The following is a 24,587-nucleotide window of genomic DNA, read 5'->3' on the forward strand; positions in this document are numbered from 1 at the left end:
GACGTCGCTAGCTACTACTTTTGACCATCTTTCTGGCAACATGCGTTTCCGTGCAAATTCGGCTCATAAATCGACATTTTCAGTTGAGAATAAGTTTGGGATGCAAACTGATCTCTACAAATATTTTGTTGGGTTAATGTTGAAACAAATGTCCAAGATCGATGTAAAACGATTTAATCGACCAGAGTTGTAGACCTCCGAAACACACCGCAAAGGTAGTAAGGCAAGGAAAATGTTAGGCTATTGGATTGAATCAAAGTGATGACATACCCGTTTTTGAGAATAAAATAGTAAACAATTCAAGTATTTGTTTACATTAACCCGTCTATTTTATCTTGAACAATATAATATATATTGATAAAATTGTTTGCAATTTGTCAGTTGGAGCACAAAACATTAGTAAATTGCTTCCATGAGTTGTTTTTCATAAGCAGAAAGTATTCGGCATTTTCTTTTATTCATTTAAAAAATATTTTTTTTTTGGTTTGAAATTTGTTTACTTTTGAATTTCAAAATTTGAATTTTTGAATAAACGTAAGGGTTAAATCGATGGCAACAAACATGTCAAATTCGGGTAAAAAAAATTAAATGTCATATACTTAGTTCACTTTGTTGAATACACTTTGGATTGAATGATATCAAAACACAAGTAGCATAGAAAAACTCAAAATTTTGGGTGATTTATGGGCTGGAGTTGAGGACGCTTGATATACAATCTCAAAGGAGTGATCTCAAAAAATGGGGGAAAGTGTGCATCAAAGTTGGGAACAAATAACTAAGAATAATGGATGCACATATGTGTACAAAATACTAACCAAGGGAACAATTTATGTGTCCCAGCTGTTTCGAGGGCTATTGAATTTTTCGTCTATTTTTTAAATAAATTGAATAATCTACTGTTTTCGTGTTTTCATAATATGAAAGTGAATAATTTGCAAAATAAAACGAATGCCTCTTCAAATACTTACTTGATAAACTTAATGAATAAATTAACGTTTTTGTTATTGAAGACCACGTGTGCTATTTATATGCCCATGGCTGTATATAACAATACTATGTCACGTTGTTTGTCCGGGATTCACGTCAAAACTACTGAACCGATTTTAGCGAAAATTTTTCACACTGTGTACAGTTTGATTCAACTTGAGGGAAGCGATACCCTCGTTTAAGGTATGTTTGGCATTTATGTTTACGATACTATGACAAAATTCCATACGAATACTTAAATTGGATAAACATTACAAAGCGTGGAAATTTATTTCCAAAACCTTTCCAAAGCGCAAATGCACTCAACATTCAACATTTGATAAACATTATGATTTATAACATTCTGATGACAGACAGCACAAACACTTTGCTCAAAGGCAAAATATGTAATATGAGCTATACTACAGCAACCAATATGTGTGTATTAAAAAGTGCATTTTCATAAAAGAACATAAACCATTTCCATCATCATATTTATTGGATTTTTACCTTGATTCTGCATATTATTAACTTTAATTAATATCGTCGAATACACGAAAACTAACGTGTAAGCGTTTAATTAAGTTCTTAATATTTATAGCACCTATTTATCGAAATGCTAACCATGTATCCTTGTCTACATATGTATATGTATAATAGTGCTCTTGTACAATTATGTGCATACACATAGTAATATGTGTGCATGTTTGCTAGTTAATGACGTGCCTCTGCTGCGCCTATGTCGCAGTCTTTGGAAAATCATTTGTGTATAAAATATGTTTAATTAGTTTACATTTAACGAGCCACTTTGCGCGTAAGTAAACGAACGTGTGTACAGTTATGATCCAATTAACAGGTACGACGCAACGAACAATACATTAATTGTAGTTGTGTGACTAATGACTAAGGAGTTTTACAGGTTACTACAAATACTGAATAAGAGAAGAGTTGTAATAAGTTGCCTAATAACTGATATTCATCGTATGGAAGTAAGGTTTTATGATTATGCAATATAATATTATCTAATTTAACATGATTTAATCTAATAGACGGAAAAGTTAACGAGTCTCACAATGTTTGCTGATCGTCTCTTGGCTCCTATGAAAAATCATATTGATGACAACAGCTGATCCTATTGAATTTTTTCGCAGCTAACTTCACACTTTACCGCTTTACAGTTATATAATTGAACAGCTGATATAGTAAGATTTTTTGTTAAATTTTTTGTTTGGTGTCCTGTTACTGTAATGTTTTACTATCAAAAAGGTAAGAATGGAGGTCAAGGAAGTCGAACATTATGTGATATGTACGGAGAAGATGTCTTGACCGATCGATAATGCCATAATTGGTTTGCAAAATTTCGTTCCGGCAAATTTCGATCTTGAGGATGCATCACGTTCTCAAAGGCCTCCTGCAGCCGATGTCAATAAAATCGTTGGTCGATCCAAAACGTTAAATAACAACTCGAGAGATGGTTGAAAGATTAACGCGACCGTTCACAAGCACATGAAGCACATGTCTAGGATTAATTTCGAAACTTGACATATTGATTTCCTTAGCTAACATCAAATTTCCAGACTGGATAAGGAAGCGAAGCGTTTGGGCCTGGTGGTGAGTGAGGACAACACGAAATATCTCCTGTCGTCAAACAAACAGTCAGCGCATTTGCGTCTTGGCTCCCACGTCACTGTTGACAGTCATAACTTTGAAGTTGTAGATAATTTCGTCTACCTGGGAACCAGCATTAACAGCAATAACAATGTCAGCCTGAAAATCCAACGCAGAATCACTCTTGACAACAGGTGCTACTATGGACTGAGTAGGCAATTGAACAGTAAAGTCCTCTCTCGACGAACCAAAATCAAGCTCTACAAGTCCCTCATCATTCCCGTCCTGCTCTACGGTGCAGAAGCATGGACGATGTCAACATCCGATGAGACGGCACTAGGAGTTTTCGAGAGAAAGGTTTTGCGGAAGATTTATGGTCCCTTAAACATTGGCAACGGCGAATACCGCAGACGATGGAACGATGAGCTGTATGTGTTATTCGACGACATAGACATAATCCAGCGAATAAAAAGACAGCGGCTACGCTGGCTAGGTCATGTTGTTCGAATGGATGAAAGTGCTCCAGCTCTGAAAGTATTCGATGCAGTACCCGCTGGTGGAAGGCGAGGAAGAGGGAGACCTCCACTCCGATGGAAGGACCAGGTGGAGAGGGACTTGGCTTCGCTTGGTATAACCAATTGGCGCCAAACTGCCAGAAGGAGGGATACGTGGCGCGCAGTTTTGGACTTGGCTATAACCGCGTAAGCGGTGTCTACGCCAGTCAAGAAGAAGAACATCAAGGAAGTGATTCATTTTAGAGCGCATTGTTACTGGCGACGAAAAGTGGGCTGTTTTCAAGAACGTAAAGCGTAAGAGATCATGATGTAAAATGGATGAGCCAGCTCAAACCACTTCGAAGCCGATACCCCCAAAGAGGTTATGATGTCTGTTAAGTGGCATTTCAAATGGATCGTTTTTTGAAGCTTTAGCCCGACAATACCACAATTAATTCTGAAGTGCATTGGAACAATTCTGAAGTCAGTTGGACAAATATAGTGTTGCACTGAAACAGATGACGACAGAATTGATCAATAGGATATGTCTGGTGTTCCACCAAAAAAATCGTTATAAATATGTGTATCATTTAACAGTGGAAAAAACCTCGGGGAAAACTACATATTGTCTGTATAATTCCAATTAAGTAGTGCCACAGTCAGATCAGTTGTTGAAGAATCCATAGATCCACACAACACATTCAGAAATATTGAAAAATACTCTAGACGTTTAATGTTCGTTATTGTAATTTCAATAATTGGTGTTCGGAACAAATAGATTAGTTAAGATCATATGGGTAGATCTAAATATAATTCTTTGTTCAGTGAATGAAAATGTAAAGAGTCTGATCTTAATTTAAAGTATTCACGAAATGGTTAAAGGGGCATGAAAAGTAATATTTTATTAACTGATTAGTTGGGTAATTTTAGCATTTAATAATTCTATTATCCATAATTGCTCAGACTTACTTACACTTACACTTTCAGCATTAACATTGTTAATATGCTGTAAATTTTTCTAACAATATTCTAAACGTCTAAAAAACCTACTCGCTTTATCCACTATGAATATTAAATTTCATGAAAACGAGTCCAAATTGACACATTTAGCACTGAACCTGTACTGACATATTTGCTCAGCATTTGGGAGGAAGAGCTGAAAGTGGTATACAGAACATAAACTGCTACAGACTTTGCCTTCAGATGCTATTATTACTTACAGCAATCGACTCACACTCACATTCACACCCACTGCATAACTGCAAAGGACTTACCGTAAAAAATAGCTGATGGTTCCATTGCTGGTAATAGTCATCGTTGTAGTAATTTATGTACGCCCACCAGGCATAATAGTGTGAAAATATCGACAGCGAGAAGAGCAACAACATCGAGTAGCGACAACGTTGTTGCAATATCAACGCAATCAACTGTTTAATGCATTCATAAAGCGCAATAACAGCGAATACAGTGAGCAGCCACATTTTGAATGAATTTTGTGTGGCATTGAAGTAGAGATGCTTGTACGAGGCAACACCCGACTCGTACGGCCCCTTGAATATGGTGTCCCAGCAGGAGCATGTACAAAAGTGCTTATCAACGTAACGCGAATAATTCTCCCAAAAGTAGGCCAACACCAACATGTGAGCGGGCGGTATAAGAGCGGGTGCCAAACTGCCACAGGCGGCAGGCAACCATTTCGTATCGAACATCTTGCTGCAATCTCCGTCTCTCGGCTACCTTCGCTATGAGTTGTTCAAATATTTTAAGAGTCTCGCTGCGGTTTGCGCACCCACTTCGACTGCGACAATATGTTTCTATGCCTCAGTGAGTATTGGGTAGTGACTTTGTTAAGTGGCTAAACTAGTGGCGTGAACTCACTTAAATCGATGTAGAATGCATTAAAAAGCCAGTTACCAGCATTATTTAAATTTATTTCTGTGTGATCGCTTTGCCGTTGCCTGCTGGGCTGTTCGGCTGCTGTGCTGTCTGCTGTTGCTCCGTTTCGTAATGATGATGGATGCGTTGTACTTGTTGAAGACGAACTGTTGACATTGGCGTGATTGACGGTGGTGCAGATTTTCTACTAGATATGATGATTGCTGTCGACAGTCACGCACTCGGCGACATTACCCAGCCTCTCACTTACTTAAACAGGTGTGGTGTTGGTGTCTTCACGCATGTGTTCTCGCGGGGTAATTCCTGCGTAGTCGCACGTTTTGGTTCTGCCTTTATGAATATTTCATATTGCCAATGCCTTAAACGGATTTGCTCATTTGAGCACTTGGAATATTTGTCATATATCTATACAAGTAGTAGGGTTTCTTATGTAAGTAACTGTTGAGTGGGTATATTTTTTTGTACGTTATTTACTAATTCCATTTTTTATGTATCACTGTAAGAAGAAAATTGAAAAAAAAGGTTAGTAACATAATGACTTTCTACTTTAGTTTTCTTCAGTAAATTCAAATAGAAAGATCATCTGATATCTTAATGTTTTTGATATGTGACAACCCTTGTTTGAAAATAATTACAAATTAACAATCTAATCTGGCCATTATCTTAGTGAAATTAAGTCTGTGATGACGCGGTCTTCTGGGCTGGGTCTATCTCGGTATATAGTTCTGATCGTAAAATACCTTTAAAAGTTATTTAAACAGCATATTATGTCAAAAGTACTTAAATAGATTTGATGCTACTTTTACAAAGGTTAAGCACCGATTGTTGAGGTTTATATTTCGTAAGAAAGATAACTCGCGTTTTGGTGTGGTTTCTCGTATGCTTGTAAATCGGCCTTTAGAGGTTCTCTGTATTTATGGAAATAGTAAAAAGTAACACGTAGTCATATTTGGCGAATATGGAGGCAGGGGCACCATTACATTATTGTCACCATTACATTATTGTCTTCCCGTTATTTTTTGAACACACCTCGTATAATATTCAGAAAAGTCTACTATACAATTCGTTTTCCATGCAGTCCAGTCCAGTCCAGTTTTTGACTGCAACACAAATAGACAACTTCGCTAGAGCCTTATTGTATTTCTAGATTATTCGAAGCCATAGAGCCCAGTTTATCTGCCGGCTTCACTCATATTGTGAAAAAATAAATAAATATCGAGGTTAAGAGAGTAGTAAAGTCAAGTGCAAAGGAATTCTTCATTTTCTCTTTTTTTTTGCTTTAATTTTGCCTTTTAACACCAGCAGATATTATACTGAAAAAAGCGCTGAATTTTACTCTGCATCCCTTTGGCTGAAAGTGTTAAAATTCATAAAATTTTAATCCCCTTTCGTGGAGTCGTACTCGTGCAGTGGAAATGTATTTGATGAGTTCGCAAAAAGTTTCAAGCGAATTGAATAAAGTAAAAGTACTCTTTCAATATTTCATACCAAATACATATATGGTTCGCAGCAGGCTTTTGTAAGAGGTTGGTTTGATAAGTCAAGGCTTTTTTAAATTCATATTCAAACGGTGCAAAGTCAATTGGTGTACTTATACCTATATATTCGGTATATGAGACCAAGGGATGGATTTAAACGAAATTTATCCATTTTTGGTACTTGAAATACTTTATATTAATCGTGACACCCTTATTGAGATATCTATCTCATTTATTTTTAACAAAAATTCATTGACTCCCGAAACCTCTCTAGTACTTTGTTTACAATACGAGTGTAAATATGTACCAATAGTGTATGCATTCGTTGAGAAATTCGGTAATAAGTTTTAACTGTTGAAACTTCTGTGCAATTGCTGTTGAATGGCATTTTTTGTAGCCAAGTGCACACACACATACGTGGAACATATATAAGTTCAGAAAAGCAATATTTAATTAAGCAAGGGGTTAGTTGCACCTTTAGTTGAGAAGTAAAGTATTCTTCTTATGAATTTCGAGCAGTTGGCCAGCTCAGCAACTTTGTACGTTACTGAAACTGTGAATTTTTCTTTTAATAATCCATATCGCATGAAATCCAATAAGAAATATCATTATTATACTCATACTCTCGCAACAAAAGTTGCTAGAGAGAGTATTACAGTTTTATTCAGATAACGGATAACTTGAGTAAAAATTGAGATATTTTGACGAAACTTGGTACACATGTTCCTTGGGACCGTGAGAGGTCACAAAATGTCGAAAACCGAAAACAGATAAAGTGTCATAACTAAGCCATAAATAAAGTTATTAAAGTAAATTTTGATACAAATTTGGTAAAGTTATTTTTTTGGGGAAGTGAATAGGTTTTTTGTATATATCTCGCAAACCAATAAAGCTATATAAACCAAACTTTCTGCAGTCGGTTCCCTTACGTACCCCACCACACACCATGAAAATAGTTGAAATCAGCTAATAACCACGCCCACCTTCCATACAAAGGTTAGGTTGAAAACTACTAAAAGTGCGTTAAGTCACTAATGGAAAACATCAGAAACACTAAATTTTACAGAATAAATAGCAGAAGGAAGCTGCACTCAGATTTTGCAAAATGGAAAAAAGGCGTGGCATCGCCTTTTTTATGGTCAAAAACAATATCTCAGGAACTACTCGACTGATTTCAATATAATTTCATATATAATATTTTCTTGACTCCCTAATGACACGTGTGGAAAATGGATGAACTTGATTCACAATCACGACTACTTCCCAAATAACTCAAAGTTGAATTATCTCATACCTTCACTTTATAATATGTACATAAGGAACCAATGAAGATCGCGGAATAAAACTTTACACAAATACCGTATCGGACTATAACTTTTCAATACCCCGGATATTGAATATGAAGAACTCAGTGCCTTAGGATAATTTTTCACCGAAAATATCGGAAAATCTCTCAGATATCTTAATTTAATACAGAGGGAATCTTTTTCTTATAATAGTACGTCTCTGCCCCAGAAATGGTTAAAATCGGGTCATAACTTCCCTAGCTCCCATATACCAAAGAATAGGGTTTTCAAAAATACGATGGGTTTAATAGCTCATTAATCGGTTAATATGTGAAATATCTTAGCCAAATTAAGTGAGTTATAATCTTAGATTAATGTATGTTTGTGGTGAAAATGTGCGAAATCGGTTCAAGAATTACCTCAGCCTATATACTAAATATGATAATTTTCGTTTTTCTATTTGACCTTATGCCGAATATAAGGGTCAAATTGAGAGTTGTCTTAATAAAAATATAGCAATAAATTGCGATAGTATAACATATTCGGTTGCACCCGAACTTAGCCTTTACTTACTTGTTTAATATTATTATTTTGTTATTCCTCTATGAAACTTGTAGTATTTCCTACTATTTGGCAGAATTTTTAAATTTATATTACAAAATCTTCAGTGAAGGTACAATGTTGAATCCGCATAGAGCGGAATGGATTTGGCGTTAATTGAACAAAATTTCGAGAAGTAGATGAACGTACGATTTTCAAGATTACTCACACATAGAAAATGAAATCCTCTTGTTTATAAGTAAGCTGTTTTAGTGAAAAAAATATATTTGTTTTAAGAGAAAAAGATTCCGATTGGAATGCGGATCCGAGGGGTTCAAGAATATGAAATTTATTCCTAGTTCAGCAGGATAGCAGACATCTCCCGAAAACACCCAAAGAACAGTTCCACTGATATTCGACGTAAATGCCCGTATGAATTTAATGCCCATATAACCAGGAGGACAACTATCCACAGTTTGCTCGAATTTGGACTGCATAGCATGAGGCTCCTTCTAATTATAATTAAACGAAAACGACGATTTGTAGTGTCCCATTGGCCTTTGGCTGGAAATCAATGGAAATATGTCATTTGGAGCTTTTAACCACAAAGTCCCGATCTATCGAAGGTATGTTTGAAGGCCAATAAATCAAAAATTAGATTGAAACATACATGAAGTGAAGGAAGTGTAACGAAGTTTTTGATGGTATGGACCATACCATACCATACCGTATGGTGTTTCTTATGGGATTGATGGAATTTTCAATACAGAGAGAAACGTCGATATTATGAAAATGTGATGATGCATTGTGAAGAGAATATTTGCCGGATATATGAAAAATAGAACAGGATAATTATTCAAAGGTAATGAGAAACTTACAGATAATGTATTTCAAAGAAAATTTTATTAATGTTTTGAAACGGTAATTGCACAATTTGTTAACTGAGCTGATATTTATTACTATTTCACCTTCTCTAAACTCTATGAAATGATATGTACTGTGTAGAAATTAGAAAAATGTAATCAATAGTGATGTTATTAAGCATAGCAGGTTAGATTTGTGGTCGTCGAATGAACACGGTAGGGGTTGGACAACGACCAGTACCTGTGTGACTGCGAGATCATTCTGGCCTAAGGTGGATCGTAGGAGGTCTACTGATATATTTGCTCTGAGCAAGGTTTAGCTCGCCGTAATGGTAGGAGTCTACTAAATATTGCTCGCTGGGAATACATGTCGTGAGGCTAAATACTCTGTCGGATGCAAATTGGCAAACCTTCATGGATCGTGACTCTTTCTCCTTCATTATCCTGCTTTTCCTAGACTACAGCTGAAACATCTTCACAGGCCGAACTTCGGAAAACCAGTTGAACTGTCCTGTTAATTGCCTCAACAAATTCGTAAAAAGCTCAAAGCACTCTGTCGTCACTTGAGGGTCTCGGGCATCTATTTTGCGGAGTTTGCGACATCACAAAGGACTTAGCCGTCCAAGTGAGATCTCTTGTGACACACTGATCCGCACTTTAACCGAACCTAAAACGAATACTGCGGAGTTGACAATTCTTAATCGGATATAAAACGGTAGGCGCAATTGTCTCGACTGTATTTCGAAAATAATTAAACTATGATAATTATAATTGGCAACTCGATGTTAAGGTTGGAGCGATCCTGTTTCATTTAGGCTATGTTCACACGTCATTTATTGTAATATTCAGTTATTCAGTTATTTTTTCTAGTTTTATAATAAATTAAGGATATTACTAACTGTAGCACTGAAATCCTTAAAACCTGAACTTTTGTTTATGTAGTGTATATACTCAGCGGAAATGTACACGAATTTATGAACATAAAAATAAAATATGTAAATTATTTGAAACTAACGGTATTGTAATAATTATTGTTTTTTATCGCCTTTTTGTTAGCAAACGCGCCACCCACATAATCAAACGCACAAACACACACCAGTGTGTATGCGTAAGTGTGCCGTAGGTAATTACATAAGATTGCGTGCCAATTGGTTATATTTATTAGCATACCTTCACACCAACGGCACTTTTATCCACTTCATTTGCATACTCGCCTGCCTATCGCCATATTTAATCAGCCGAATAAAATTAGATATGAGTGAAAGACTGCGAGTAAGGTATTTAAGGAAGTCACGCCAACCGGATGTGAAGCAAAGTGAAAAATCCATGCAATGCGCTAAAGCATTTCAACGACTGCTTAGTTCCTAGCGGCAAGCAACAATGATTACCTAGGCATGTACTTATGTATGTACGTTTGTACGAATATGTTTCCCAATGGATCCATTCGAATGCCCAACTAACCATGTAATTATTGTGCTTTGGCCCTTCAGTTTGCATTCCTTCACATTCACAGTCAAATGCATATATACATATTTACAGCTGTGTACTGATATACTTGCATGCACACAAGTATATATGTATGTACTTCTCAGTAGTTTAAGAAACCTATTTTGGTTGTTGCCACTGCATGCTTGACTCCTGTGGCATATTCTCGGCATAATTTCAGCGTGCAACACGGTTGAACGTCTCGTATACGCCACTTGTTGGCACTTGTTTAGTTTTGGGCATATGCATACTCGTACACATACAAAAATAGCCCAATTAAATTCTCTGTCTAATTATAATTCAACAAAACGATGTGGAAACGCACAACCATATATATACATATATATATATATATATACATCTGTGTAAATGTGCATGCAAGCGTGGAATTTGTGTTGCATGCAACTTTCTACAGAACACATTTAACAGGTTATGAACAGGAGAATAAAAACACATAAGATAGAAATATTTTAATTTTTGTGTTTGATCTCTATAGTCTAAAAACTTTATCACAAACATACGATTTTCACATTTTCGAAATCCAAGGTCATTTCAAAGGTTTTGTTTTTTGCGTCTAGCTATTAGGATACCTGATAAGTATGAATGTTCTGTTTTTCTTATAAGCACGATAAAAGATATGGTTATGACCAGTAGAGCTAAAATTTTATAAAACCTTTTTTTAGTTCCAAATTTCAGGAGACTGGTTGTCCATTTGACCACTTTAACTGGCGCTGTGTATGGGTCTCGAAGTTATCCACAAGGTGTGAAATATATTAATGACTATAGGTTGTGAGTAAGATATTAGATTTTTTTTTAATCCAGAAATTGATAAACAACAATACTACAGACGAGAAAATGTAGTTATCTGCTTCACATTACCCTGGGAACAGTGAATATAGAATGTAGAAAGTTAGAAGAAGAATAACAACTACTTGGTCTCCACCTAAATATTTAATAATTTTTATACTCTCGCAACAAATGTTGCTAAAGAGAGTATTATAGTTTTGTTCACATATACCAGAACTTTGAAGACAATCTGAATCGTTTACTTAACAATGTATAAAGTAAGTACTAAGGAAGATATCGGTGCAGAACTTTGCACAAATACTATGTTAATAGTGTGGCAGCCCCATTCTAAAAATCGCCGAAATCGGACCATAGGTTTTTAAGGCCCCATATATCGAACATTAGGGCCTCGGTGCTTCTAACCTAATATTAGGGTTTCCAACTTTCAATGGACTTTATACAATATATATGACGAATATGTGGGTCAAATTGTGTATTATATAATATAAATAAAGTTAAATAAATAAATTGCGAGAGTATAAAATGTTCGGTTACACCCGAACTTAGCCCTTCCTTACTTGTTTGGTTTCTAGTTAATTTCCAGCAATATTGACTTCATAGAATGTTCTATTTAAGAACTACTTCATATGAATTTCCCTACAGGGTGTTTTTGATAAATTATGTGTATATGTATATTCTTGACAGTTGTCTGGTATCTACTATAAACAATGTCAAGAATTTGGCGGGTCAGCGATTAATTGTGTGCCGGCTAACTCAGCAATGACTTCAGAGCATACATACATATTCATATAAGAATCTTTACATTTTCTTATGCACATAATTTATATCTATGCCTAACTGACCATTTATTTATAAATAAGAAATTATACATATTTATGTATGTGCATAAAAAATAATATAAATATTCACCTACTTGATGTTCTGTGTACTTATGTTCATGCCCAATATATGTATATGTATGTGTAGATGTGGCGTTTGTAATTTATTATACTGTGTGTATTGACGTCATAGTTGCTTTATTTTGTTTATTTCACTTTCTAGTTTATTAATGATATTTTTTATATTTTTAGTTTTGATATCATTTTTATTTATTTTATATTTTTTATGTGATACATATATGTATGTATGTCTACCTCATTCATGCGTATGTCTCTTTGAAGGAAATATTGCGATGAGATTCTAAATAGTGTTATATGAGAATATATTCCAATTTTTACTCCAGTTATTACTTACACGACTGGATGAATAAACAGACATTGAGATTTAAACTAGTCGGCCATGCTGATTATTTTGATATATAGTATACTTGTATAACTCTGTTACTCAGAAGTTATCTGGAAACGACTAATATGCCAACATAACTAATTTACTCTGCCATAAAAAAAAGCTTCTACAACTATTTTCAAGGCCCACATGATATCGAAATTGTATGGACTCTATAAGGTTATGGACATTTTCAAATAAAATTGTATTATTTTTAAAGTTCCAATACAATCCTGATGATGGTCTTACTTTCAAGGGAATAGGGAAAAACAATGAAAAACTGCAGTCACATTTGGATTACTATTGTTATATGGACAGTAACACGAATAGAATATTAATCTTATCTAAAGGGTTTTCCAATAAGAACGAGCAAGAAAAAAGAAAAGAGCAACGTTTTTTTAAATAAAATAAAAACGGTTTGGTATATCACTGAAATTCTTTATTCCTGTGAAAGTACATTCGATGCCATCATGTATGGCACGACCTAGGCGGATAATTGGCTGGGCCATTTCGTGAGATAACACGTTCACCAAACTTGGTTTTCATTAAATCAATTTTGATATTCGCTGTTTGGTCCATAAATATTCGAAAATTATTGAGAGGTTGCGATTGCTATTCTCAGTAAAGTGCCATTCTTTATCACTATGGAAAAAGTACGGCCGAAAGACGCCGCCGGCCCATTTTCCGCACCAAACCGTAATTTTTTCGGGATACAATGATGATTCAAGGAGTACGTGTGGATTGCTGCCTGACCAACAGCGCATATTTTGCTAATTGGCAAAGGCATTCAGCCAGAAATGAGCCTCATCGCTATGTAGAACGTAGCGCTCTTAAATTTGAGGCTACTGACTCTGAATTTCGGTAGTAAATTTTATTAATTTCGACTCATTGTTAGATCGTATATCTTTCCATGATGAAATGGCAAACCTTACTGAAGAGAAATGTCAAATGAGCAGGAAAAAATATGTCGTGGATTGCTGTCCCTATCGGTCTACTTTTGTAGGGTCCCTTTTGAAAAACGCTTTATTAATATAAATCACAGTTAAAGCAATACCAGAAGACTTATCCAGATGGTGGAGGAAAACATTTTGCTTTTAATTTCAAGAGATTTCATAGAATTGACCTTAATGCCTTTTGATAACTAGATTTAAAATATATGGAATATAGGATTAGTTTTTGATATTCAAGAATGTTTTTAAGTCCAACTTCTGGAAGATATTCCTAAAATCGATTTCATTTCTGTCCCCTTCAGCATTAATATGCGATCCCTCCGACTATCTTAGTAGTTCCAATCTCTGATTTGATGCTTTATACTCGTCTAGTGTTCAAACGCAAGCACAACCATTTGTTATTTGTTAGTCTCTTGGTATCACCAAATGTAAATTCCGGACAAATTCCTTTCACATACACACACGAGTATACTTTAGTAAATTTGCATATCGAAGGCATTAAATATGTCCAAAGAGTAGCGCACAACAAGTATAGAAGCGATTTGGTATGTTAAAGCTCACAGTAATATCCTGCTAACGGAACTTGTTTTACCATTTTTCAAACATGCAGAGGAGCACCTACTAGTACATATTGTATATATAGAACATGTTATACCTATGTGTATATATTGTATTTATGTGAGTACATAAATGCGCATTCGCTAAGGTAAGTTTCTTCTTGCTGGCGAAGCAAAAATCATTACGCGCCAGCGGCTTCCGGCAACTTTGCAAACTGTTAACGGAAAATATTTGTAGCTAAAGTTTTTGCTATAGGAAATGTTCAGGGCTTTATTTTTACATATTTATATGACCGCTACACGCAAACGCCCTCTCTTGCTGGTAAATACTCGTACATTTCAGTTTAGTGTCTGCTCCATTTTTCGCGCTTTTATTCAACCCGTTATTGTTTTCGTTTCTTTTCTCAGTTTTTACTGAGTTTCGCACAGTTTCTGACAGTTAAATTGCAGGCGCGGCTGAATTTTTTTCCTTGCATAATGACCCGATAGGAAATCAAAATGTTATTGGTAAAGGTTGGTCTCAAACGAAGGATATATTGTAAAATTATATAAACACATGGTTCTTCGAAACGCTATGGATCAAGGTTATTGGATTTGATAATATTTTTTTCGACTCTAATAGGAAACATAGTTCCCTAGTTTACTGCTCTACTATTCTAACATACGTTTAAATGGAAGGGATCCTATTTTAAATGAATTAAAGACTGTTTCATTGAAGTCATCGTGGCATCTTCACTTCACTTCAATTTTGTATTAGCATTTCTAAAGAAATCGCTGCAGCTGCGATATTTTACAAATATATCTAGTGCAACACATTTCTCACATGGTGGATTCCGTACGAACCACTGTGTACATTTATCGGTCATATTTCACACGAAGTAACGCTTTAAGCAGCCACATGACATGTTTTTAACTTCCCTTTATGTAGGTTGTGCACTTTTGTTTATCTTCTTTTGCGTGGGAGTTCTTTTCTAGTGATATGGCAGTCATCTTATAGTTTTGGTATGGGAATAGCGTGCGCTATATATGTCTAGACATCGTTGTCATGTCTCCAGGGAGGCTAAATAGCGTCATTAAGCACATCAAATACATATAAATGATGTAGATGGAAATAAATGTAGAAAGCAAAACTCCGCTTGATAGTGATAAATCGTAGGTCAAAACAGAGAATATGTAGGAGATTACATTGCAATTTTGAGATTCTGTTACGGAGATTTGTATTAATCATTGATTACTTACGAAGCTATTCACACGCTTAAACGCTTCAGAGTGTTAAAGAAATTAAAACACTGACGGAGGTGAGTGCTGATCCAAAAAGTGGTAAGATTTATAAACTGAAATTCTTATTTCATTTATTTTATAAATAATCAGATTACGTGTGTTTTCGTTTTCATTAATTATCTTACTAGAAATGTATTCGGACACATTTATTAATAAATGAAGTGGTCATTTAGGTGAGGCAATTAAGATGAAAATTGATTTATTACGCTTGCAATTCATGTGTTCGCAATTTAGCTTAAACAATTCAACTTTTATGAATTATTTAAGTCAAAGTCCATATTCTCATCAATTTTCATTTCGAATCTTCCGCTGTTAACGTCAATGTGTGTTTATGTACAATGATGCATTTCCTCTCTTGCTAAACACACTCCATTGCTTTACTTTGACACTTCTAATTAATTACTTAATTGCTCTATTTAATGGTAAAGTGAAAACAATTAAGGATTAAATTGTAGAATTCTCTTTACTTATTTCATTTGAACATGGAATAAGTTTATTGCTAATAACGAGAGTGAAATAAGTTTGGTCACAACCGAATTTGTAAAAATTGAAATCATGCAAATATTTCATGGTGTTTGTAAAACTTTATTTACAATTGTAAATGTATACAGTGATCTGAACATTCGAAATGTTTTGTGCGAAATGTTTGAAACAATTTCGCTCGTTTTTACAACTAATAACCTTATGCTATAGACAATATGCACACTCATATCCCTTAAGGAGTTATCTAGATTAATATATAAAATATTAGCTCCAAAGCTAAATTATTAACAAAATTCTGTATTTTTGCCAAGATTAACACTGGCGGATGAAATTAGACAATTTTTAGATACGAGTTTCTACATTTCAGGAGTTTTGGTTTTCTAAGTTCATCTTTGATTTCTTCATTATTAAGAGTTATATATTGTAGAGTAGAACAAACTAAAATTAAGATGATGTGTATTGAAACGTTTGTGGCGTGTTTCAGGTTTTAGTTATTTTGAACATTATATGATTTTATCCACTTTCAATCTATATACATATGTATATTTCACAAACCGATTTCGACTTTTAAATGAGTGATGTCACGCCTCAAATTCAGTGTTTGTAGAAAGTTTTGTACCGATATCATCACTTGTGGAAAAAATGTCGAAATCGGACTATAAATTTTCAAGGCCCCGGATATCCAACATGAAAAACTCAGTGCCCATGGGTAAATTTTCACCGAAAATATCATTAAATCTCTCAGATATTTTAATGTTATTCAGAGGAAATCTTTTTCTTCTAAAAGTGTGTCTCTGTACCAAAACTTGGTAAAATCGGGTACCTAATTATAGGTTTTTCAATAAATAAATATAGTGTACCTTGGTGGCGAAATCGAGTCAGGAATTACCTAAGCCCTCATACGATTTAAACCATCTGCAGAAGGCTGGATACACAAAAAAGCTTGATGTTAGCCGCATGATTTGACACAAAAAAACCTTCTAGATAGAATTCACGCCTGCGATATGCTACTGAAACGGAATAAACTCGACCCATTTTTGAAGCGGATGATGACTGGCGACGAAAAATTGTTCACATATGACAATATCAAGCGAAAACGGTCGTGGTTGAAGGCCGATGAATCGTCCCAAACAGTGGCCAAGCCGGGATTGACGGCCAGGAAGGTTTTTTTTCTGTGTGTTTGGTGGGATTGGAAGGGAATCATCCAGTATGCTCCCATATGGCCAGACTCTTAATTCGACCATCTACTGCGAACAACTGGACCGCTTAAAGCAGGCGATCGACCAGAAGCGTCCAGAATTGGACAACAGTGAAGGGTGGAAGGGTGTAGTGTTCCATCAGGACAACGCCATACCACACACTTCGTTGATGACTCGTCAGAAGCCACGGGAGTTCGGATGGAAGGTTTTATCGCATCCACCATATAGCCCGAACATAGCGTCAAGTGATCACCACCTGTTCCTGTCCATGGCGAACGCCCTTGGTGGTGTAAAGTAAAGTTGAACGCAGTATTATGAAGTTGCCGTCTAAATGGAAACAGATTATCGAACGAAACGGCGCATATTTGAACTAAATCCCATCACTGTACCACTTTTTATAAAGCGTTGAATAAAGAGCAAAAAAGTGGTAGCGGATATTTGCCAAACCTAATAGCGAACTCGTTTAGTTTTAGAACTTAAAAGAACCCGTTATGTGCACAAAAATATTATACTTTGTGCAAGATGTTGCGTGAGTATACAAATATTACATCCAAAGGTAATCTATAAATACTTAGTATTGTTGTTTCTTGAAGCAGTTAATAAAATATTATGAGCTGTTTCCCAGTTCAAAATTATAGAGTTTAGGCACTATCTTTAATGTAGCAAACATGATTTTACTATTTTATTTTACTATTATTTGAAATATAAGCCTGATAGTGCTTGTCGCTAAAATTATTTATGTCGCTGACAACATATACTAGTTTTACTAGCCCCTGACCTTTCCTAATTATGTTGTAATGTTCACTCCCCTTTTAAATACATGTATATGCTGAGTATACTACTTATCCGGCTTATATTCTTTAAAAATCATTTATTAACAATTTTTAAAAGTCATAAAGAAAAAGATGATTGTATGATAAAATGACTTTTTTACTTTTCGAATATAATTGGAATACAGAACATTCCGGAAGTGTCAGTCAATGCATATTCTTTAAATATACTAAAATAAATTATCGGAATTTTTTTTTCTAATTAAGATTTGGGCCTAGGTAATCCTATGCTAAAGACATCCTGCTATAATTGCTTAATTTTGCCTGCCTACCGCTTAAAATCCCTACGAGCCAATTATTAACCATGGCAGCTCTAGGTTTTGCTCCCCACTGGGTTACTAACATTGCCAGCTAAAAAAGCAATAACCAGCCAGTGACGGCGGTGCAACCAATATGAGCCGTTAAAGTGTGCGCCGACACATATTCATTGGTTTTCGCAACTATGCAAATATAAAGGAAAAAATCTATGAAGAATTCCAAGTAACGGAAAGCACAAAAGCATGCGAATGCTGCAAGTTGTGCCGTACCATTTCACGGTAAGAAAGAAAAAGCAACGGTACAATTTATTAAAGCCATAACCAATGCTGAGCAGCAAACATGTGAAACGTCCAGAATGACACTGCGCTGTGCTCTGCTTACACAACCGTTTTCATATATTGTTGTTGTTGGCCCATGCTTAAAGTTGGCAAAAAATAATGTTGTTCCGTGTACACATGAGTTTTTTTATGTGTTTTTTTTTTTGTAGTAAAGCAAAACTACTGATCCACACACGTACATACGTATAGAGTGTTTGATGTGCGTGCACCGGTGCGTATGAGTGATGTGTGCGGAGTGAGCTCATTCGGTTGTAGTTGAATGTTCATCATACGCCCTGCCGTGCAAGCTGGTGTTAGTGACGGCTCATTATTTTTGATTTAATGTTCGGTTTTTGTGTGCGTTTTTGCTAAAATATAAAGTTTTATGTCGAGAATTTAGCCGAGTTTAATTTTTTTGACATTGATAAATTTAAATTCCATTGCGCACACCTTTTGAATGTCCTTAGAAATAACTTAATGCTGCTTCGGCAGTTGGATGCTCGTTTAAAGCAAGTAAATGGATATTAAACGGTTATGTGTTAGTGACTCTTTTAAAGTCAGAGTTTAAAGTTTTGATGCCCCAAAATGTGTGCAAATATTATTCTGAGATTTAGTCTCCTTAAAAACTCTCGTTTCATATATAAAACTCTTCGTAAGCCTTTAAAATTTCTCCACAATGTAGTTACCGTGCCCATATGTCTTAAATAACTACCTTAGCTGTAATCCTAAAATTACTTGTTTATTGGGAATTTTGCTTCGCCTTTGCTAATAGATAACGGTAAAATTGTGAAAGTATAATTCTCATTTTTCTTTTAAAAACAAACACGTGTAAACAATCATGCATCCTAAACTTTTCCACGAAGCCACTTTTCGTATGAACTATCTTCAGGCAGCTAAACAATCAAAGTTGAAGTATCGTAAAATCAACAATAATCAGCAATAATACGTTACTATACTATATATATTATAACTATTGGTCTACAACTTTGCTTCCGTTTTCTAATAGATGTCTCTAGGGTCAAGCACTGGTCGATTAAATCGATTTTTTTATATCGATCTTGGACATTTGTGTCAACATTAACCCTACAAAATATTTGTAGAGATCCCAAACTTATTCTCAACTGAAAATGTCACTGTTTGAGCCGAATTTTCGTAATTTGCGGGAATGTCTCTAGGGTCAAGCACTGGTCGGTTAAATCGATTAAATCGTTTTATATAGATCTTGGACATTAGTGTCAACATTAATCCAACAAAATATTTGTAGAGATCTGTTTGCATCCCAAACTCATTCTCAACTGAAAATGTCACTTTTTGAGCCGAATTTTCGACATTTGCGAGAAATTTTGCTTTTCTTTTTTAATTCAAAAGAAAAGTGGGGCTGAGGCTCATCGAATGCTTTCGGATACGTACGGTGAGGCTATCCTAAGTGAAAAAAGCCTTAAATTTACAAAAAAAAAAAACGGCGGAAGCAAAGTTGTAGACCTACTAACTAACTATATAATAGGTTATGAAAGAATTGATTCGAAACAGCGCCACTCTTTGAGCGATACAGCGAAAGCTATCTAAGTAAAATTACGATAGATATTCGTCATCTTATGGAAATTACTAGAAAAAGAGAAATAGAATTGTTCTAGTAAGAGGTCTTCGAGATATAGACAATGCACAGAACATATTAGAGTTGTTGTTTATTCTGATGACTTCCAGCTTTTACAACTAAAGTTGCCCAAATACTTCTAATATGGAATATGAATCCATCTTTATCATAAAAAGCTATTTTGGAAATCGCCGAATTGTGTTGTGAAATTTTAGTTTGGAATCTCATCAAACAAAATACCAGAGTTTATCTGACGGTCCATTAAAACAGGACTGATTTAAGTGAAACCTGAATTTTTCTCGAACAGTGTTAGTTGTGGTAATAACATTCTTTAATCAGTTACTGATTTGATATTGTGCAAAGGAGGGATGACCAAAAAAGCTGGATGCTAAAGAAACAAAAAATTGTGTTTATTCAAGACTGACACCGAATTAGAAGATATTAGGTTAGGTTACTCTGGTAGTAAGAGGCTATAAAGCCACACATAGACCACTTTTGGTCCTTTGGGATACCAGATGGAGTGCCTTCACGTAGTTGATGAGGAGTAATCATTCTTTAGGATGCCTGAGCTTGTTGCGAATTTCAAAAGGCTTTGTGGCTGAAACAGTTGTCTTTAAATGCTATTAAAAGATATATACACATTTTCAGCGATAAGAGCTCAAAAAAAAATATAACAGGAAATAAATCCATGAATTTGTGCATTCGTTTTCCACAATATTTACATTCACTTATAACTGTAATCACTTCCGTGCAACTTGAATTCGTGAAAATGGTGGAGGATTTATTTTTATAACTGTTTATATATCCAATGCAGGATACAAACAGAGTCGCACTACTAATATGTGCTTAGAGACAGCTGTATTTAGGTGTATCTAACGAATGTGAAATATCTGTTTAGTCAATATTGATATAGTGAGTTGAATGTAGAGAACTGTTGCCGAGTTTATCCGTCATTGTTGCTACAAGAGAAACAACAATGCAGTTACTATGCACATATTTGCAGGGGAACAGCATTAAAAGTAAAGACTTTGCGTGGGATATTTATGCGTTGGCTAAGTGCAGTTGCAGGCATGATTTTTATGAAACTATGACAATGGTAAACAGTATACTTAGTAAATATGTATGCACATAAATAAATTGTTATTGCGCGAAAATATAATAAATTTCTTCTTAATATATCTTGTTTATTATATTTTCAATGTTATTTGAACTCTTTTGTTTATTCTGAAATACAGTGGAACTTCCATAACTCGAACTTTTTAATTGGCAATAGCGTTTAGAAATAAAATTTCACACAAATTTCCTTCCCTAACTCCAATTTCTATAACTCCAAGTACTCCCTAACTCGAATTCTTGAAGAGGCAATAGAGTGCAACTTTCATACAAATTTCCTTCCATAAATCGAACTTTTTGGTCAGGACATAATATAAAATTTAAAATTTTACTGTTTTAATAAAAATTCTATAACTCGAAGTCTCTCTAACAAACTCTAAGTTTTTTGTGGATTATGATGATTCGAGGTAGAGAAGTTCTACTGTATTTGTTATCTTGAAAATTTTAAGTAATTAAATAAGAGGATTTTCAACTATGTGTTGTTTGTAACACTAATGTACTCAAGTCAGATACATATATATAGGATCAATTCAAAATTATCTGATTTCCAAGCAGGAGGTTTTATGATAAGAAATACTACATATGTTCCTAAGCCATCTTAAGCTAAAATCAAAATTTTTTGATGAAAGGCCTATGTAGTATATTGCTTTATGTAGTTTAAAAAATGGGTTAATGTCATAAAATAAAAACTAAATTTTATTGTTTTATCAGAGTGTGAAAATGGCTCAAGTATAACAAAGCCCAATTTTTTAAGTACATTCTTCTGTGCGTGTATATGTCATGGAACTCCTCCTAAACGGCTGGACCTATTTGAATAAAATTGTTTGTGTGTCTTCAGGAGGATTCGAGAATGGTTTGTAGTCAACATTCGTTCAAATTTAAATAGTGCATTTAATTAATTTTTAAATTATAAATTTTTTGTGATGATTTATATTTGCCAAAAATAGATGACGCCATTCTTACTGTATAGAAACCGCCTGAAGGTAAATAAAACTGTTTTTGATTGGAAAATGTTTTATAGTTGGATGTTGCTACTGTCGGTGTACCAAATCTTTAATCCAATCATATATTAATTCCAATTATTTTATTAAGTGTGTGTCATTTCGCTAATTTTATATATGGAAGATCGTATCGTAAGATATTGTTTGGAATAGAAAGTATGTTCTTAGTTTATTGTATTTATCAAGAGCTAAAGGAAGCATCAGTGTAGATTTGGAGATCAAAAAACTTTCCTGACCCTGACCCCATAAAAGGGATGTCCGGACATCCGTTGTTACTACTCATACGATATGAGACCGCTATCCTTTCACCTTAATATGTAACAACGATATCCAATAAATTACTGGATTTCATTCGGTTTATTTATTTAAGTGTATCTAAATTTAGGCCGAGTCTATACGTAACTATTCGATCTCATCTTATTGTGTTTAGTATGTGATTCACTAATATGAAATTCAAATATACATTTAAATATGAAGAAGTATTCGATAGAGCAGTTTAATTATGCGTCTGTTGACTTTAAGTAAGCGCAAATGTATTTCAAAGGAACTATTTGAAGACAAGTTTGATATTTATAAAAGTTATATACATATGTATGAAAGGTTATGTTAGTTAGTATTTCTAAGGATAGGAGGACACGCCGGCAAGCTGAGGATACCAAACAATGATTACTGCAGGAGCTGCAGAGAAGTAGAAGAAGACGATACTGTTGTACACCTTCTATGTGAATGCAAAGCATTGTACAAGAAAATAATCATAACAATCGGATACTTTTTTCTTGACGACATCTTGGAAATTGCACACATTAATCTTTTTGAGTTATTCAACTTTACAAAGGCTGCAGAGTGGTTCAAAGATAATTCTAATCCCGGTGGATTCACAATGGGCCTCCTAGGCTCTAGGTGAGTCATCTGACATCTAATATACCTACCTAGCTACCTATCTAGTATTTCTAATTGTTGATTATTTTGCTCTCTGAATGCTTTTAAGTAATTTTTTTTTATATTTTCAATATTATATGTCTAGATTAAAAATAATTTACAAATTTATTTTTCACCCCTTCACTTAAACCTTCTTTCGTATGATGTGGAATTTGAGGTCAAATAGCGACAAAAAAATACATATTTCTTTGTTTTATCTTCTAATGATGCAATAAGAAAGTGAAATTCTAAGAGTGTTGCATATATATTCTCAGAGATAACACCATGCATAACACATTGTATACATATGAATGCATGCAATTAAACAATTTGTAAACAATTAGCCCCCACACTTGCAATACTTTCAACACTGCACCACTTTTCACTGCTTCATTTCCAAAGAAAAAAATCGATTGGCTGAAAATTAGATAATCTTTACATCGCTGCTAACCACCAAAAACCACTTTCACTAATTGCAGATGCAAATTGAATTCTTTTAATGTCATTTGCTTTGTATTTTACTCTTCATCACTTTTTCTCTGCTTATATGTTGCGCTTTGTAGCTTCGAATATGCAATATGCAATATGTAATGTGTCCAACTGTGAGTATGTATGCATGTATTTGTGCGTATGTCAAATTTTGCATTTTCATAAGCGGATGCTTCGTATGCTGCTCATTTTGCTTTGCGTGCGAATCCCACAGCTCCTTTCATCTTTCGTCCTTCGCTTGCACTTCACAGCACACATTCACATGCACATGTGTGTATGTATACATCACTGTAATCACAACACCAACACATACAAGTAACTTATTTTTTTGTTTTTCATTTCTGTACTCTACTCCTTTTTCTGCTTCTTCTTCTTCATTTAAGTAATGCTTTACACTTGATTATACTCCTTTTTAATAAAATTTATTTATTTACAATTTCTTCGCAAGCGCCTATAATTTTCCAACCGCGTTTTGCACAATTTTTCCTTATCCCAGCAAATTATCTCACATGAAATTCAATAAAATAAAAAAATGTAATTTTCTTTGACTTGAAACTTGCTGGCAAAAAATGTTGTATACATTTTACAAGAGCAACGCAGAGACTAGCCGAAAATGTTGTGCTTTGCCAACGACGATAACGACAACGTCGACGAGTCAAACAGCTCCCACGAACGCAATCAACGAGCGCGAGCATACGAGCCAATTTGCACCAACGACGACGAAATGTTTTGTATGGAGCAGACACAGAAGCAGTGGAGAAAACTGAGGTGATTTTTGGCTTTGCTGCGATTTTGATTGCTGCTGTGTGGTGGCTGTGAGCGGTGCTAAAGCGTTAAGTAGTGCGCACCGTGGACGATTCTGACTTTTTTCTGTGTACTATTGTAGTTACCATTAATATAATTTTTAACTT

At 34.8% G+C, this 24,587-nt stretch overlaps 1 protein-coding gene across 4 annotated transcripts in view; it reads right to left on the minus strand.

Moving 5' to 3' along the window:
- Positions 1-24,387, minus strand: part of Inpp5b_0 (uncharacterized) — a 31,319-nt gene extending 6,932 nt beyond the window's left edge. Inside the window, exons 1-2 of one of the 4 annotated variants that reach the window (XM_054229482.1) lie at positions 24,186-24,387; positions 4,343-5,460 (exon numbers count right to left, since the gene is read on the minus strand). In XM_054229482.1, coding sequence (XP_054085457.1) covers positions 4,343-4,777 — 435 coding nt within the window. In that variant the 5' untranslated portion in view covers positions 4,778-5,460; positions 24,186-24,387. Of the gene's footprint in view, positions 1-4,342; positions 5,461-5,993; positions 6,635-12,336; positions 12,590-24,110 lie in introns of those variants that run through there. The other 3 variants (XM_011197865.3, XM_054229483.1, XM_054229484.1) reach the window with 3 other exon arrangements.
- Positions 24,388-24,587: the final 200 nt, after the last annotated feature.

The sequence above is a fragment of the Zeugodacus cucurbitae genome, chromosome 4 (assembly GCF_028554725.1).
Source record: "Zeugodacus cucurbitae isolate PBARC_wt_2022May chromosome 4, idZeuCucr1.2, whole genome shotgun sequence".
Lineage (NCBI taxonomy): Eukaryota > Metazoa > Arthropoda > Insecta > Diptera > Tephritidae > Zeugodacus > Zeugodacus cucurbitae.